Consider the following 17,249-nt stretch of genomic DNA (forward strand, 5'->3'; position numbering starts at 1 on the left):
CAGTGGTAAGTTATTATTTTAAAATACTTAATTATTGTTAAGACTGATTTAACTGGATGTAATTTTACACTGAAGTCAATCATCAATAAGCATACAATAGAACAGAATAGCTTTATGTTAAGTTCTTTGATTTCTAACAAACTTTGTTCAAATTAACTCATAAACCACAGAAATAATTCTTTCATCTCTTGAGATGCAAAGCTGTACATAATGTTTCCAGTCTGTAGAAACATGCATTACTAACAGTAAAAGGTGTATTTGTGTAAACCAAAACTTGTCATTTCATCTGTAAGACAGGGTAACACATCCCTTTGCCTTACTGACTGCGCCAGTCCTGTCAGGATAACTCCAGTCTCTTGAGAGAATTCCTGTTCATTTTAACACACTTTTCCAATAACTTCATGCAGAGTGCTTGGATATGTCACTCCTATATTCCTGTAGGCCCAAATGACTGTGTGAGTGGATTAACAGATGGAACACTAGGACACTTTGACCAGACCTCAGGCCCAATTCTCAGTTTGGAACAGCAGGTGAAGTGCTGAAGTAGGCACGTACAAACTCTAGCTGAAATGCGCATCCAGTTAGTGGAAGAGTGGGCTGAAATGGACAAGAAGGAGGCATAGTCCTTACCTGGCAGGATTGATGCTGTTATTGAGGCAAGTATTGAGAAAAAAAAAAGGTTGCATGCAGCTAGGGCTGGGCGGTATGACAGTATGTTTTATAGTGATAAATTACATCACCACATGTCACAATATGCTTCTCTGAGCATGTTGTGGATATCATCAGTATATAAAAGCCACTTAAAAACTGCATGTTTGATTACAAAGAAATCATAATTATTCCTTTTTAGATTTAATGCAGTCAGATGTGTAAACATTTTTATATTAATCATTGAATTCATAGTTTTTTTCTAAAATGTGGCAGTATTAAGTCTGTTCTGACTTATCAGATGATTAAAAAAATAAATATTGGAACATATGCATTGCAAAATTACATTTTTGTCATATCACCCATCTTTACATGTGACTAATTATTTACCCAGTAAGCTAAAGTAGCTAAACTAAAGTACTGTCTGTATACTACTTCTATACCAGAACATTTAATAACCTGTACTACCGGTTAGCTCAAGACTGGCTCATACTGTAACATAAGTGACATGAAAAGACTTTGATACTAGACATTATTTTCCTGTGGGAATCTTTAAGTATTTTAAATTCTGGTGACTTGATTTTGCATCCATAAAGGGTAATTGGGTAAACTTGGTTTTTAGTAGTTTGGTAGCAGTCTGTTGTGTTTATCTTCTGAGCTGTTTTCTCTTCATTCCTGCATATGCCTTTTAGCTGACTTATGGAAGTTCCTAAAGCAATACAGTATTCTGAAAAAAGGGCTATACTGGAAGCTGTAATAGTAATCTGGTAAATATAAAAGATGAATTGCTTTGGTTGAAAATCAGTACATAAAGTTCAGGCTGGTCTTAAAACAGTCATCATCATTCAAGACTAGGCTGTGACGTAGGCTCTGTTTAATTCAGACTTAACCCCTCTGGTCTACTCGCAGTCCAGTACTAACTGCCCCACCATATTCATTATTTATGACTCAACAATGTGTAGTTTTGGGAAAAAGTTCAGTAAAGGTTTCATATGAAATAAGAAGGATACAGAAGGACATTTTTAATCAACCTGCAATCTGTCCCTTACAATCAGCATGTTTTTCATTTTAAGTCACATTTGTTCATGAGAGGTTCTACAAGATCCCAGATTCTAAGAGTGACAACCTGATTGTGGTCAGGATTTGCAGGCATAGTCTGGAACTGTGTAAGTGCGGTCTTCTATTTTGGTGGCTCTGACAGCTGAAGGGCAAATAATAACAAAAAAAATATGTAAAATTGGTTAAGAATTTTATTAATCCTGTAATGTGAGTCTGGTATAGTGGCAAACATGAACCTCAAGTTTGCACAAATGTAGGTGATGAGTCGCACATTTGTATAATAGCGTGTAAATGACAATAAGCAATTCCCTTTGCAAGTTCTCATCTGAAAGCATTAGTGGGAGAAAGTCATGTACCTCCTGAGATTTGGTGACTTTTTGGTGAGGCCATCTCTCGGATTATTAGGAACAGATAGCTAAAACGCATAAACACCAGAGAAACTGTAAGGTGGGAAATGTGTTTGACTGTTCCTACTTTCATCCTCCACAGATGAGATTTCAGTAAAATGAATTCAGCTAGACATCATGCCTGATGTTACACTTGTTGTTAAAGTGAGTTGTAGTAATACATAGTGCAACCATTTAAAAATGGAAGAAAGTAACATGTTCCACTCAGCACTATATTTGTGATTCCTGAGCGCCGTACAACTGGACCCTTGCATATTTGCAACTCTTTGGTTGTGAAAGGGTGCCAGCCACATGACCATGGTAACAGTTATTTGATTCACATGTGCAGAATGAATCTTATATTTGCACATTACATTCCACATATTTAGAACTCGCTGCATACGTACTTTTCCGGAATTTGAAAATGAGAACTTCTATTTTGAGACATTGACACATTGTGGTTTATTGTAATTTGTGATTCATGCACATATTTGGAAAATAAGAAGTTTGTGTTTGCAAATGTCAGTCTAAACTAAATGCGAGGCCTTGCTGAAACGTTTCTTGTTTTTTAACACACCTGCCACCACAAAACACTTAAATGTACAGTGCTTTTCTCTTTGTTTTAGTGAGTTTGGTGTGTTTTTTTTGTAGAGTGTTTGAAAAGGAGTATGAGCATTTTATTAATATACCACATATAGGTGCATAGTATTCATAACATTGTATTCCATCGTTTCAGCTTAGGTTTTTGTTTGCATTCTCCCAAAATTGCACCAGAAAGGACAAGTAGGCATGAGTGTACTCAGTGACTGGCATAATATAGGTAATCTAATCCTTCATTTATTAAGCCAACCTCTGAGCCAGCACTGCTGATTCATGTGTATAGGTTTTAATTAACTGTAATTAAAATGATGCAACAGAATTTTAACATTCCATCAGAGATAGTGTTGATACAGTTGGTTTTTGATGTGCTAAACAAGTAAATGTATGGCAGAAAGTCCATGTTTCCTATTCATACACACATCCACCATCACAAGCCTGTAGCCTTGGGAGCACACAGTGTAGGTTGTGAAGACCTGTATTATTTGGCTAGTCCACTTGGCATGTAAAGTGAATCCAGCATAAGTTCAAAATTCTGCTTTCAGTTTGTGTGGTATCCACTAACTATATATTTTTTTTAAAGTAGTAACATCCTTAAACAAACGCATTGTTTATGTTTTGCGAAGCATTTTAAGAAGCAAAGGCATTTTTTTTTTTTCTTTCTTCAGTTTTTACACTGATTAAGTAGGTCTCTTAGATCCATGGACCCAAGTGATTTAATAGTGCCCAAAGTCCGAACCACACATGGTGAAGCAGCATTTAGCTGTTATATTTTCCTGCTGGTCTGGACGGCTAATTAGCACAATCACAATTATTCAAAGCTACCAAGAGCAGTCTGTGCAACCTACATTAATGTATGTCTGAGGATTATAACAAAACAAATTTGGTGAAAATCGATAAGTAGTAATAAGTAAGTTGTGGCCGATTTAATCCTGAGAGCTCATCATCTTTCTATACAAGCGGATCTTGACCGCTCCAACATTGCAGACACGCAGATGTATCGCTTCAGACAGAGAACAGACAACGCATCATCTAGGTATGTATATCTATGGTTATGCAGCAGACGACTGGAACAAACTGCCAGAAGATCTTAGAAGTGTCGCAAAAGTCACATTTTAAATCCAGGTTAAGAACGTTTCTCTTTTCATTTGCGCATGATTGAGCTCTAACTTTATTTTTTATTGCACTTTACCTTTGTTTTCATTTTCTTTTATGTTTGTATCCTACTCTTACTGCACTTTATCCTTTACACAATAATTGCAACACTTCAGTGCTTTGTTTAATTCTTTTAATTTGATGTACTTTGTACTTTCTTTTAACCATGTTTTGGTTTAGTAACCATGCTTTGCAAAAACCCTTTCTGAGGTGCTAGATTTAAGGATGTGATGAGCTGGTTTAGTTTCAGTGCACTTTATTTTAGCACCATTTTTTTATTTACTATTTCATTATATTTTATCTTTTGCTCCTGAATTTTCATCTTTGATTGGTATGACATTTTAAATGTTCTCGTAAGCTTTATCAACTCTTTGGGAGTTTTTAAAAAGTTTGCGAGCACAGGTATCCCAAGGATTGATTAACAGATTAGAGGTTTGTATTACTTTGAAGTCATTTTTGTGTTCAGTTACAGCTGCTATTCAGCAGGTGAAAGCAGTAACTTTTGGTGTTGTTCTTCACTTAAAGGGCAAGAATTGAGTATAATCGCAATTGCATTTATTGCTTCTTATGCACTTTGTCTTGGGAAATATTCTTGCAAAATCCATTCTGAGGTGCTACATCTCAAGACGGTTATGAGCTGTATTATTTTCTAATACTTTTATGTTCCTGTAAACACTTTGAACTGCCACTTTGTATGAAACGTGCTTCACAAATTTTGTTGCTGTACTAATTCACCACACTGGTGGAAAGATTGTAACTTATTGGCAATCTGTTTGACTAAGTTCAGAGTATTCTCAGCCTCAGACGCTCCATCCGATATCTTCTGATATACTCTTGACTATTCGCTTGTGTATGTGTATGCATTTTCATGCAGCAGGCTCTGACCGACGGGAAATACAACTGCTAGTTGCGTGCTCTGCGTGCTGTGACAGCCTTTAAGAGCAAGATTTAGCCAATGGATTGAAGAAAAGTTTGTAACATTCATTGCATTGCATCTTTTTATTGAATAGTTTTCTTTTCAGCGAAATGTTCAAGAGTTTGCCTACAAATATTTCCAGCAGGATTGTTTTGGTTGCAGCCCTGTTTTGAAAAACTGCCCAACTCTGTGTCAGTGTAAACCAGCAGTCTGTGGTTGGATATTTTGTGAGTCAGTCAAATATCTCTTTCAATGAAAGTAGGCAGTTCTTGACCACATCAAGCAACAAATTGCTCCAGATTCTCTGGCCATGCAATTTTGCTTCTCAAGGTTACCACTGTTGTGGGACACACATGAGATTTCTTGATCGTAGGTAATAGCAAATGCTCTTAGCATTCTACCGTGTGCATATTGTTTTCAAGCAAGCAGCAGACCCAATCAAGGACAAATTGCAGTCATGCTCGTTTTGACAGTAGCCTCTTGTGATCTTACTTAAGGTAGTGAAATTTTAAGATCCAGATACTGCTCCAGTATCTTAAGTCAGACTGAATTTCTCAAGTTAGGTGCACAGCAAAGGATATCAGAATCAAATGCAAAATGCAAGTTTTACGCTGACAAATAGTTGCTCTGCAGTTCCTTACACTGGTGGCTGGCACTGCTGATACTCAGTACAAGGTTCAAATCCTTGCAGTGTACTACTGAAGATGTCTGTTTGTCTGCAATCTAAATACTACCCCAATTCCAATGAAGTTGGGACGTTGTGTAAAACATTAATAAATGCATAATACGATGATTTACAAATCGTTTTCAACCTGTACTCAATTGAATACACTACAACGACAAGATATTTAATGTTCAAACAGATAAACTTTGTTTTTTGCAAATCTTCACTCATTTTGAATTTGATGCCTGCAACACATTCCAAAGAAGTTGGGACAGGGGCATGTTTACCACTGTGTTACATCACCTTTCCTTTTAACAACACTGAATAAGTGTTTGGGAACTGAGGACACTAATTGTTGAAGCTTTGTAGGTGGAATTCTTTCACATTCTTGCTTGATGTACAACTTCAGTTGCTCAACAGTCCGGGGTCTCTGTTGTATTTTGCGCTTCATAACGCGCCACACATTTTCAATGGGAGACAGGTCTGGACTGCAGGTAGGCCAGTCTAGTACCCGCACTCTTTTACTACGAAGCCACGCTGTTGTAACACGTGCAGAATGTGGTTTGGCATTGTCTTGCTGAAATAAGCAGGACGTCCCTAAAAAAAAAAAAAAAAAAGACGTTGCTTGGATGGCAGCATATGTTGCTCCAAAACCTGTATGTACCTTTCAGCATTAATGGTGCCTTCACAGATGTGCAAGTTACCCGTGCCATGGGCACTAACACACCCCCACACCATCAGAGATGCTGGCTTTTGAACTTTGCACTGATAACAATTTGAACAGTCCTTTTCCTCTTTGGCCTGGAGGACACAACGTCCATGATTTCCAAAAACAATTTGAAATGTGGACTCGTCAGACCACAGGACACTTTCACTTTGCGTCAGTCCATTTCAAATGAGCTCGGGCCCAGAGAAGCCAGCGGTGTTTCTGGGTGTTGTTGATATATGGCTGAGAAACATTGTTCTTAAACTGTTGGACTATTTGCTCACGCAGTTGTTCAAAGTGGTGAACCTCGCCCCATGCTTGCTTGTGAACGACTGAGCCTTTCAGGAATGCTCCCTTTATACCCATTCATGACACTCACCTGTTTCCAGTTAAATTTTTTGAGCATTCCTCACCTTTCCCAGTCTCTTGTTGTCCCTGTCCCAACTTTTTTGGAACATGTTGCAGGCATCAAATTCAAAATGAGTGAACATTTCCAAAAAACAAAGTTTATCCATTTGAACATTAAATACCTTGTCTTTGTAGTCTATTCAATTGAATATAGGTTGAAAAGGATCTGCAAATCATTGTTTTTATTTGTTTTACACAACGTCCCAACTTCATTGGAATTGGGGTTGTATAAAGACTACACATAACTAAAGTACAGCTACAGTGGCTTTCAGCCAACTATTCCACAAGAGAATACAATGTTATTACTAGTTGTATATCAGCTTGTAAGTAGTATTCACAACATGAAAGACAAATTCCAACTTTTTATTTTATCTTTTAAACCCTCAAAAGAAAACAGTACTCAATTGGCCCATTTACTACAAAACATATAAAAGAAATCTGAGTTAAGGAAGTTTTTAGAACTGTCAGGGTGCATGAACAATGGGATAGATTAGGTAAGCAGAAAATATCGGCTGATAAGCAAGTGGTTTACATGTTGTCCTCGTCAGAGTCATCCTCCTCCTCCAGCGAATCCTGTAAAGACCAAAACCGCATATGAGTCAAAACGATAAGGCAAATGAGACCTAGACCTTATTGATGAAGGGCTTACTTTAGCATATTTCTCAGCCTCTTCTTTGATATCCTTAGGGACCAGCTCGTGTCTGCCTTTTGTGACTGAAAGGAAGCATAAAGATATTAATGCACTTAATCTCTTAAACAGATAACTTAATGAGATGCATCTTGTTTAACTGGTCATTAAAAAAGGGGGAAAAAAAGAAAAAAAAACAACTTACTTTCTCCAACCCAACTGAGCTCCAACTCAAAGGCTTTGTCTTTCACTTCATCATGTACAATGTAGATGCTGAGATGCAAGGAGGGGAAAAAAAGAAACATTTATTTGAGCATGTGCATAACACCAGGTCAGTGTTATCACACTTATGATCTTATATTTAAGGATGTGTTTATACTTGTAGTTCAGTTCCCCTGATGCAGACCAAACCAGAAAATGATACACTGTTGCATTTTAGTTCTATTCAACATCAAACCAAAAGATGTAAACAGAGGAGTAAGACGTTACAACTGCTTGTTGGTTTTATTTCTCTCTTGTTTAATTTGTCTTATGATGTTACAGCAATGAGCCACGAGACTCCTTGCAGTACTGTGATTTTGCATAGCACAAAGCAGGGTGAAATCCCTGTAACAGAGCCTCGAGCGGCTTACTGCTTTTAAAAGAACCAAGACATCTTTGTGCATTAATACACAGTCTAATTTATGTGAGCAGTCAAATGCATATATTGAGTATTTATTAATGACTTCAAGCATGCTTCACCTCATTTTAAAACTATCCAATCTATAATTACCCACTCAGTTTAAGAGATTATAAAGACATGCACATCAAAAGTGTCAAACTCTTAATAAACAAACGTTTTCCTAATTGTCATTTTAGAAATAGCAGTATTATGTGGTTATACATGTACAATAAAATAACCATTAAAATATTTTAGAAGTGGTTCACAGGATGCTTCTCACTGTGCATAGGATTACTAGTATCTGAAACTGGAGATGAGAACTCCTGCTCTATTTAGACATGCCATCAAAATCCATCCTGTATCTGGATGTTGTCAGAATGTGTTCTGGTCTAGCTGCAGCATCAGATCTGTGTGCATGTAAATGCAACATGGCTAACCTCACGTAACCTCCATCCAAAACTTTAAAAATTCTTTCTGCCACTCTTGTTAAATAAGTTATTTTGTGCATCTCAATGTGTATTTAAATGCAATGTTACCAATGTGAAACTTGAAAAGCCATTTGCTGCATATGAAGTACAATATACAATTGTCCCACCACCCCCAGTGAGCATCAGTTGCCACTGCTAAACTCTTACAAGCTGCCATAATTGTTTGTTCTTTATAGCTTAAAATGCCAGGAAAGTTGTGCAAAGTGACTACAAAATGTTATAATACATTAAACAGAGCATAGCCTACATAGGCTACGCCTACTCTGCTCCAGTGTGGCACCAGCCTGATTTTTGATATTATGCAGAGAAATGAGATCCAATCAATATCTGGATGCAGGAGCTACTTTTGAAAAGCACTAGTGTAGATGTGCTGTTTTGAGTGGTTAAATGATATAGTTGTGGTGATCATATCACAACAATAAGATGTTATTGCCAACAGGGCCACACAGCACTGACTCAGCATAAAATATACCACATGCCAATCATTTCTTGATTCTAAAAACAAAAAGTTTGTTTTAAATCTTATGATTATGATCATGGACCAACTATGCATACAGTCCTTAAAATGGAGATCTTCATTCATATCTTTTGTTTATACAAATATTCCACCACTATGATCTTGCTCATTTCTATCAACGCCTTTAAGAGATCTAACAGTGTACATTAACTTTACTCATTGGGTTTAATGCTGCCATTCTGAAGCTATGCTTGCTGTGATTATACACATCCCAGCAGGGAGGGAACATAACATGTTATCAGAACTCAGTAAACCAAATACTAGTATGTCTGGTCTTGAGCTTATGCTCATCAAATAATAACAGCCATTCTAGATATTCTGCATAGATCAATAAAAGCAGCAACTTATATAAACTAAATAACACACAGTTTTTACAGTGGGAAGAAGAAATTTGCACATCAGCTCATGATTTTAAAGGGGAGGCTAGCTGAGTGCTTAAATTCTGCTGTTAGTGGTTGTTATGTTAAACCAAACAGGAGTGCCACATCCAGGCGTTTCTGCTAGTACAAACTCTACACATTTTGACTAAATATTATAATGTCGCCATGTTTAAAACATGTCATCTGTGCAAATCCATAACTATATGATATTATAATCAACAGGTATTGTCTTACTCAAACTTTTCTCTTAACTCATTTTGAATTCAGGCCAGAAAACCCTGAACACTGTACTCCAAGTAATTCTCAGTTGATTTTTCTGCCGTAACACATCCGATGCAACTCATCAACAAGCCACTGAACAAACGAGTTAAAGTGTGGACGCCAATGCAACAATCCACTAAGACACTCGAGAAGCAAGACGAACTGCCAGCAGCATCTGTACTGAAAGAGAACAGCAGCCAAGCAAAATTCATTGTTCCACTTACATTTTTGCAACCTCCTTCACCAGCTCTCTGCACGTCATATCTTTCATCTGTTGAAATAAAGAGAACATTAATGATGAGGAGGTTGATAAGGGGTTATCCTATGTACAAAAACATTTAACTACTGCACCAAATATGCAATTTTCACAAAAACCAGACTCTAAAGGCGTAATTACATATTGCATTTAACATTTTCCCCAATCATTCCCGGTCCCATTAAAATAATTTAACTAGTTTAAATACAGCACCGGGTGCATTTAACATACTCATCATTATGCATCATGATCACAAAAAAAATAAATAACCTGAACAGTAATACCATTTTATCAAGGATTTGCTCTCCAAGACAGTTGCAACCAAAAGGGTAAAAAAATAGATGGGTACAGAGGAAGTTAAACAATTAAGCTAGAAAGATAAAAACCTAGTCAAGTAGTTTTGAACAAACACCAATACTGGAATCCCACCTGAAGTTTCTCAATCTCTGTCTTTGCAGCTTGCTTGGCTTTTCCAATGGCACAGCCCCAGTAACCCTAAAAAAACACAAAAAGCAAATACTAATGTTGGTGCTAAGATTTACTTAGTGCATGTAGACTCAATGCAATGCACATGTGACATTAATCAGACCATCACCAGTGACATCTTACATATGAAATTCCTGAAGGGTCAACCATGTAGAGCTGAGGACCATCATCTTCATCGTAAGATCCGAGAATGAAACTGGAGACAGATATCATTTGACATACAATTAATATTAATAATTTAAAGGGAAAAGGGTATTTTTAAGTTTCAAAATGTACCACTCACTACCCAGTCCATATATGTAAAGTAGTTGCAAAAACAGCCCGTTTTGAATCCACTGTTTGTGATGTCACAAGAACTAACTCAATTACATATTTCCATCTATTCAGCCTACAGCATTATGCTCCTCCCATTTGTATTGAAGCTCTAGCGAGTGTTTCAGTTCTGAGTGCTTTCTGAAAGAGGTACAATACACTGAAGCCAAACAGAGCACAGCTCATTTATATCAGCCTTAAAAGGCATAACAACAAAAACAGACTGTCTAATTCTAAAGTATAAAGAGAGTTGAGGAAATGGTCATGTAAACATGAATGACTGGTTTATGAACCAAAAGTAGTAGTAGTAATAATAATAATAATAATGATAATGTTTATTTATACAGCACCTTTCATACATTAAAAAATGCAGCTCAAAGTGCATCACAATACAAAGTAAAAACAACAGAGGGAGAAAAAAGATCAAGAATAAAAATAAAACATTAATATATCAATTTTCTGGTATTTAATAAATACAATTAAAAAGCACAGGATAAAAGTATAACAAAAGTAAAAAGACACTAAAATGCAATTAGGAAGAACATAAAAATAATAGTAACATTTCAGTAAAAATAAAGGAAATAATAAGGAAAGAAATAACATCAGAATTCAACAGCCTGATTTTGTTACTGTGCCTTTAAGACTAATAAAAGATAAATGAGCTGTTTTGATCAACTGATCTGTATTGTTTATTCCAAACGAAACAAAAATTTAAGAGACACATAATTTGGGCCCTTCAATAGGTTCAGAAATAATTAGTCTAGTATTGATAACTAGTTTTAGTTGACTGCAGCTCATCGTGACATGTAAAAAATCTTGAAAATGTATTATCTGTACGAAAAAAAATGACTGACTTACCTGCATCCAAAAGGCCGAACTGCACTGTACAATGTGTAGGCATGGACGTACATGGCGACTCTGTCTGCCAGATGCTGTTCATAAAACGAGAGAAAAATCATGAAGAAATTTAAAAACATTTTTTAAAAATTATAAAAAAAACAAACCATTTCATCAGAAGTCTCTAATTAAGCCTACTAAGAAAAGAACCATTACCATTTGTATGGAATGTTTCTTTCTAAATTTGAAAGCAATATGCAGGTTATATAATACTGTTGTCTTTAGCCCCTTCACCAAGGAATTCATTGGTAGTTAATCAAGAATCAATAAGCCATAATCAAAATCCACAGGAAGATGAACACGGCATAGCCGTAGTACAACTTCCAGAAAATTTGAAGGAGGGCTCATGTGCGAGCAGTAGATGGTAAATGTCAGGGAACACACTTGTTGAGGCATGTGATTTAAAACATTACCACAGCTAAGAAAAAAACAGGAGGAAAACATAAAATCAACAATGAACAGCACAGCATGTCTGGGAAATGGAGCGATTCAGAAGTGGAGGTTAGGAGGATGAAATTCTTCATCATGTGAACAGCGGATCAATATGTGGAGGTTTATGAACAAAATCACCAGACAAGAATACAGCATAAGCAGAGAGAAGACCCACGTAAAGTGTTTGAAATTTAAATTTACATCCCTTGCATAAAGATATCAATCTCTAGAGATAGCCTTCTATTCACAGCCTCTAAACTGATTAAAATTCTACAAGTGTATAGAACATTCCTACAATTAAAATCACTAGCAACAACAGCGATTTATCCAGTTTTGACTTTTTGATTTACATTCCTCTTGTAATCATACTGACTGCTTCATAATTTATTACTTTCACAGTTAAACTGAACAGTCTTTCACACAGTTAAAGACAATGTGATGAACTAGAAAAACAAAAAGTGCCTGATGATGCAGTATCACTTGCAAGGTGAACTTGAGGAGTAAATGTACCTTTGCTAGACACGTCAACTGTAACATTTTCCTACAACCAGACCAAACAATCATCTGATGATTACATCACAACAGTTTGTCCATTTCTGGTGGGTAACATGCTGATGTCTTCGCTTGTTTCTCACAAGGCAATATCTATTTTGTCCATGTAAAGCATGCACATTACAAAGGTATTTCACATATAGGAGTGCACCTATTCTTATACCCCACCAACCAGAGTCAAATTACTTTTCAAGCTAGTTACAAAAAAACAAAGTGAAAATAAAATCAAGGCACAAAAGAATTATTGGCCAGAGTTTATGGGGAACCTGTATTAGACTAGGGCCCAATCCCATTTCTTATTTTTACCCCTACCACTTGTTTTCGAGTGTAGCCCTCCCCCTTGAAGCTGAGTCACAAGGGGTAGTGGTTGAAATCTTCCCCCTATTAAATGGGACAGGTGAATCATATTTAAAATAGCCTGGAAAAATTATGGTATAAATAATGGTATATTGCACTGATAGTTGCCTTTTATCCAAAGGAGACTGAAAAACATGGATGTTCGCGATTCATTCACAACTTCAGTTTTACGCATCAATCAATGAAATGAGCAACCAAATAAAAAAAAGAGCACAAACAAAACCTGCACCACTTCATTAACAGCTACTAGCGCTGCTCTGCAGAAGACCCTGCCAGTCTGCAGTGACAACAGAAGAGGGAAAAGTTCAGCTCCTCACTGGTTAAATACATTTAGTGCATCATATGCCTTAAAAGAGGGGGGCAATTATTTATTATCGCCACCAAGAATTCTTCAGTGATATGAAGCAGAACTTAGCTTTCTAATCGCCAGCTCCATGATCGAATTTTCCCGTTCCACCTTAAATGGTGCAGCAACCCCGGGTACCAGATTGTAACTGCTGCACCATTTAAGGTAGAACGGGAAATTTCACTAGGTAGTGACTAGGTAGCGATTTTTATGTGTGTTATGGAGGAAATGACCATAAAACACTATTACAATGGTTCTTACAAGACAACAGCTTTTTAACAGAGAAAATACATTTATGTGTCTCTTTGGCCGCTTGTGCAGCCATCTTGCCGATGATTTGCACAGCATTCTTGGAATTTTCTCATAACACTGTTTGTAGTGCGCCTCTGAAAAATCTCCGTTTCGATGGGCAATTAAGCCCTAACACTTTGCCCTACCCCTCCATCTCAGCAACAATCGGTACAACCCTACCCCTAGACGTGAACGTGCAAAACGGAGGGGTAGGGCTAAGTGTTAGGGGCAAGGAGTGAAATGGGATTGGGCCTAGATTCCCCATATCCCAGCCTTACCCAGCCAAAATACATCTAAAATTTTGACAAAAGTGTATTTTATACAAGTTGATTGCATCTATGACTGAACGTAGGATTTGTTTTATATCACATCTGGCATAACAGGACTTTCACAGCAACACAGAATGTGTGAATCCTGTAAAAAATACTGTTTGAGGACAAAGCTTGAATGATACAAAACTTGAACACTAACAGTAAAGATGTTGTCCAAGATTTTTAGTGTGAAAAACACATTCTGCTGTGACTAATTGATCATCTATACATTTACAGCGCAATGAAGAATTAAAACATGCTCTGACATTTTATTCTCGTACTTAATATAAGCAGACAAAGATTTTCCATCTTACCTTCAGAGGGATGTCATGGCCATAGTTGGAGCGGAAGTTGGAGGCCTCTTCCCTCGCCACCTCAGAGAGAGATCTGGCATCTGCAAGAAGCCCTGCCACAGCCTGAAGGACAGAGAAAGCCACTCTTTGCTTAGTGTTCATATCAACTCAAACTGTGAAGTGGAAAGATTTGACATGCCCCATCCTCCTCCTTCTGCTAAGCACTAATGTATCACAATACACAAAAGCCACTATGCAATTTTTTATTACATAGCTGCAATCCCTCTGAATTTCAACCATCTCTGCTTTGTTGCATTATGTAATATCCAATAGCATAGCACTGCATCACTAATCATTACTGGCTTGTCAGAATTCACATTATTTTATCCTTTTGTGGTTGTGTCCATCAACATTCTCTTACTACAACACCCAATACGCATTACACAAACACATCATAGTCATTGTGAGTCACCCCACTATAAAGAAACCCACTGAAGTACCACTGATATTGAGGCTAAACAATTCAGAAGTGATATTCAGCCTCCTAGCACTAACACTAGCTCTCCTTCTGCACCAGCCAGTTATCAACCCATCTTCATGCATTCACCCCAAATCACTTTAGTTTTTCAAATGTTCCGCCCACCTTCAAGCTACATCATCAGAGCAGTTTTCCCCAGTAATTCTCACTCTCAAGACCAGTGCAGGAGAGCACACATATTGGTACATGTAAACGATTACATTTCTCATATAGGCCAGAGTGCACCTTTAATTTATTTATTTCAGAATAAATAGTGCACCAAGCACGTTTTACATCACGAACACCATACATACCATCCCAACATGACGATCAATATTGAAGATGCGCTTGTTGGAACCCTCCTCGTAGAGTTTAGACAAGACCAGCTTCTCCACACCAAACACTATTCCATCTTTGCAGCGGATTCCAATTGCTGTGCTGCAAGCATAAGCAAACCTCCGTCAATATGCTTTAGATTTAAGAGCTACAGCTTATAACAAAGTCAAACCAGGTTGGCCATTCTGCATCTGCATTAAGGCATGGACTGTGATGACGGTATGCAAGTAACAATGAAGTGCGACACGTACCTGCTATTTTCCACTGCTTTCATGGCATATTCAACTTGAAATACCCTGCCATCCGGTGAAAAGGTGGAGGCAGACAAGTCATACTGGATTGGAAAAAGAACGACAAAAGTAAGTTATGGTGTTCAATTTTGTTTTGAGAGCAGGCCTAAAGGAAGAGCCAGTTAAGGTTACTTTCTTCGCTAGCTAACTAAATATTTGAGCGAATTTCTTTGTTTATTATTGAGGTGTTATAATTGCTTGTTTACATTATGTACTTTAATTTAAGGTTAAAACTTTACTGGTCTTTAAAACAGATTACTTTCACTTTTGTTAGCTACCTAGCTAACTTTAAGTGTCTTGTCATTGGAGCCAAGTGCAGTAACGTTAGCTCGTCATTCATTGTTAGCAAGCGGTGACTCAGCAGAGGCATACATGAAAATAAAACGCAGAGTTTGGCTGCCACGATTAGAGAAGAGTAATGAAATATTCTCAAAATGTTTACTTAATAAATTCGACCGGATTCACCCAAAACATTACAAACGTTCTAGGAGCTGAGAAGTCGCTGTCTGTTAGTGCCGTTCGGTAACTCGGTGATAGCGAGATAACCTCACCTCGCTACAAGCATGACAGGCCAAAAAATTAAACTCGAGCTACGCGCAGGAATAAATCAACACCAACACAAAGGCCTTCACTTATTCCACTCACCCCGGTCCCGATAGAGCTCATTTTGTGTTACAGTAAGAACCTATAGTTGGTAAGAGGAGCTCGGTTAGCTAACTACTGCATTAGCTAACGTTAGCCGCAACGCTGCTGCATCCCCGTCACTCCGCCTGAAGGGACTCGCTGATTGGGCGCAATGTTGTCCAATCACGATGCAGTACAGTAGTGCGTATGATAATGTGAAGCATCCCTAGTAAAGCCGTTGAAGCTTCATAACAAGAGTCTCCCCTGCAAAAGGCCCTGTCTGCTTAAAAAGGAAACGTAGTTTGTAAGTCCTTACATATTAATACAAAGAAAACGTAATAACAACAAAAGCAGTACTGTCTGAATGTACTTAATATATCATATTAAATAGTGTCAATATAGTGATATGCACTCATTGATAAGCAAGCAGCTCATATTGTCACCATCAGAACAAAACATTTGTTTATTTGGTTTATTTGATATACTTTGAAAATGCTGAATGTCTGTTACATTGCCCCCTTAAAATAACTCTCTTGTAATGCTTTTTGCAATGAAGTCTTGTAGTAATTTAAATATCAGAAACGACATTGAAATGTATTGATGTTTTATTCAATATTCCATTCAAGCGAACAAGAAGTGAATGAAATGATAAATAATATACCACGTAACTATGTATTTACACTCAATTTTGCCAAGTTGTTTGCCTTGAGATTTGATCAGCACTTTTTAAATTTGAAGGGTCCAAAGCATGAATTTTATTATAAATAGATCAATGTTATACAGCTTTCTCAGTCATTTTCTCTTCTATAGCTCCATTCATCATTGTGGGCACATCTTAAATGTCTTCATTTTTATTTACAGCTTCTTTGGAGTTCTACAACTTATCTTAAGCCTGTGAAGTTGCACAGGATTAACACATTAGAATCGATTTGTACACAACCAAAATCGGTTAAATATCATTGAAAACATTGTTTCCAAATTTATGAGTACTGGTTTAAATACCTGTTGGACTTACTAAGTAGGCCTCTTACATGTCAGCCATGTTCTGACATATGCCCTCTGCTCTTTGGCATATACACTGCTCAAAAAAATAAAGGGAACTCGCAAATGACACATCCTAGATCTGAATGAATGAAATAGTCTCATTGAATACTTTGTTCTGTACAAAGTTGAATGTGCTGACAACAAATCACACAAAAATCAATGGAAATCAAATTTATTAACCAATGGAGGCCTGGATTTGGAGTCACACACAGAATTAAAGTGGAAAACCACTCTACAGGCTGATCCAACTTTGATGTAATGTCCTTAAAACAAGTCAAAATGAGGCTCAGTATTGTGTGTGGCCTCCACGTGCCTGTATGACCTCCCTACAACGCCTGGACATGCTCCTGGTGAGGTGGCGGATGGTTTCCTGCGGGATCTCCTCCCAGACCTGGACTAAAGCATCCGCCAACTCCTGGACAGTCTGTGGT

General features: G+C 37.3%; 1 protein-coding gene across 1 annotated transcript; it reads right to left on the reverse strand.

Moving 5' to 3' along the window:
• Positions 1–6,881: 6,881 nt before the first annotated feature.
• psma3 (proteasome 20S subunit alpha 3) lies at positions 6,882–15,949 on the reverse strand. The gene is made up of 11 exons (XM_017699860.2): positions 15,796–15,949; positions 15,112–15,194; positions 14,839–14,962; positions 14,029–14,130; positions 11,387–11,460; positions 10,340–10,412; positions 10,160–10,225; positions 9,699–9,745; positions 7,373–7,440; positions 7,189–7,253; positions 6,882–7,112 (listed from the first exon to the last, which is right to left on the reverse strand). Exons 1-11 carry the CDS (start codon positions 15,814–15,816, stop codon positions 7,068–7,070), a joined length of 768 nt encoding a protein of 255 aa, XP_017555349.1. The 5' UTR covers positions 15,817–15,949; the 3' UTR covers positions 6,882–7,067.
• Positions 15,950–17,249: the final 1,300 nt, after the last annotated feature.

Source organism: Pygocentrus nattereri, chromosome 10, assembly GCF_015220715.1.
Source record: "Pygocentrus nattereri isolate fPygNat1 chromosome 10, fPygNat1.pri, whole genome shotgun sequence".
Classification (NCBI taxonomy): domain Eukaryota; kingdom Metazoa; phylum Chordata; class Actinopteri; order Characiformes; family Serrasalmidae; genus Pygocentrus; species Pygocentrus nattereri.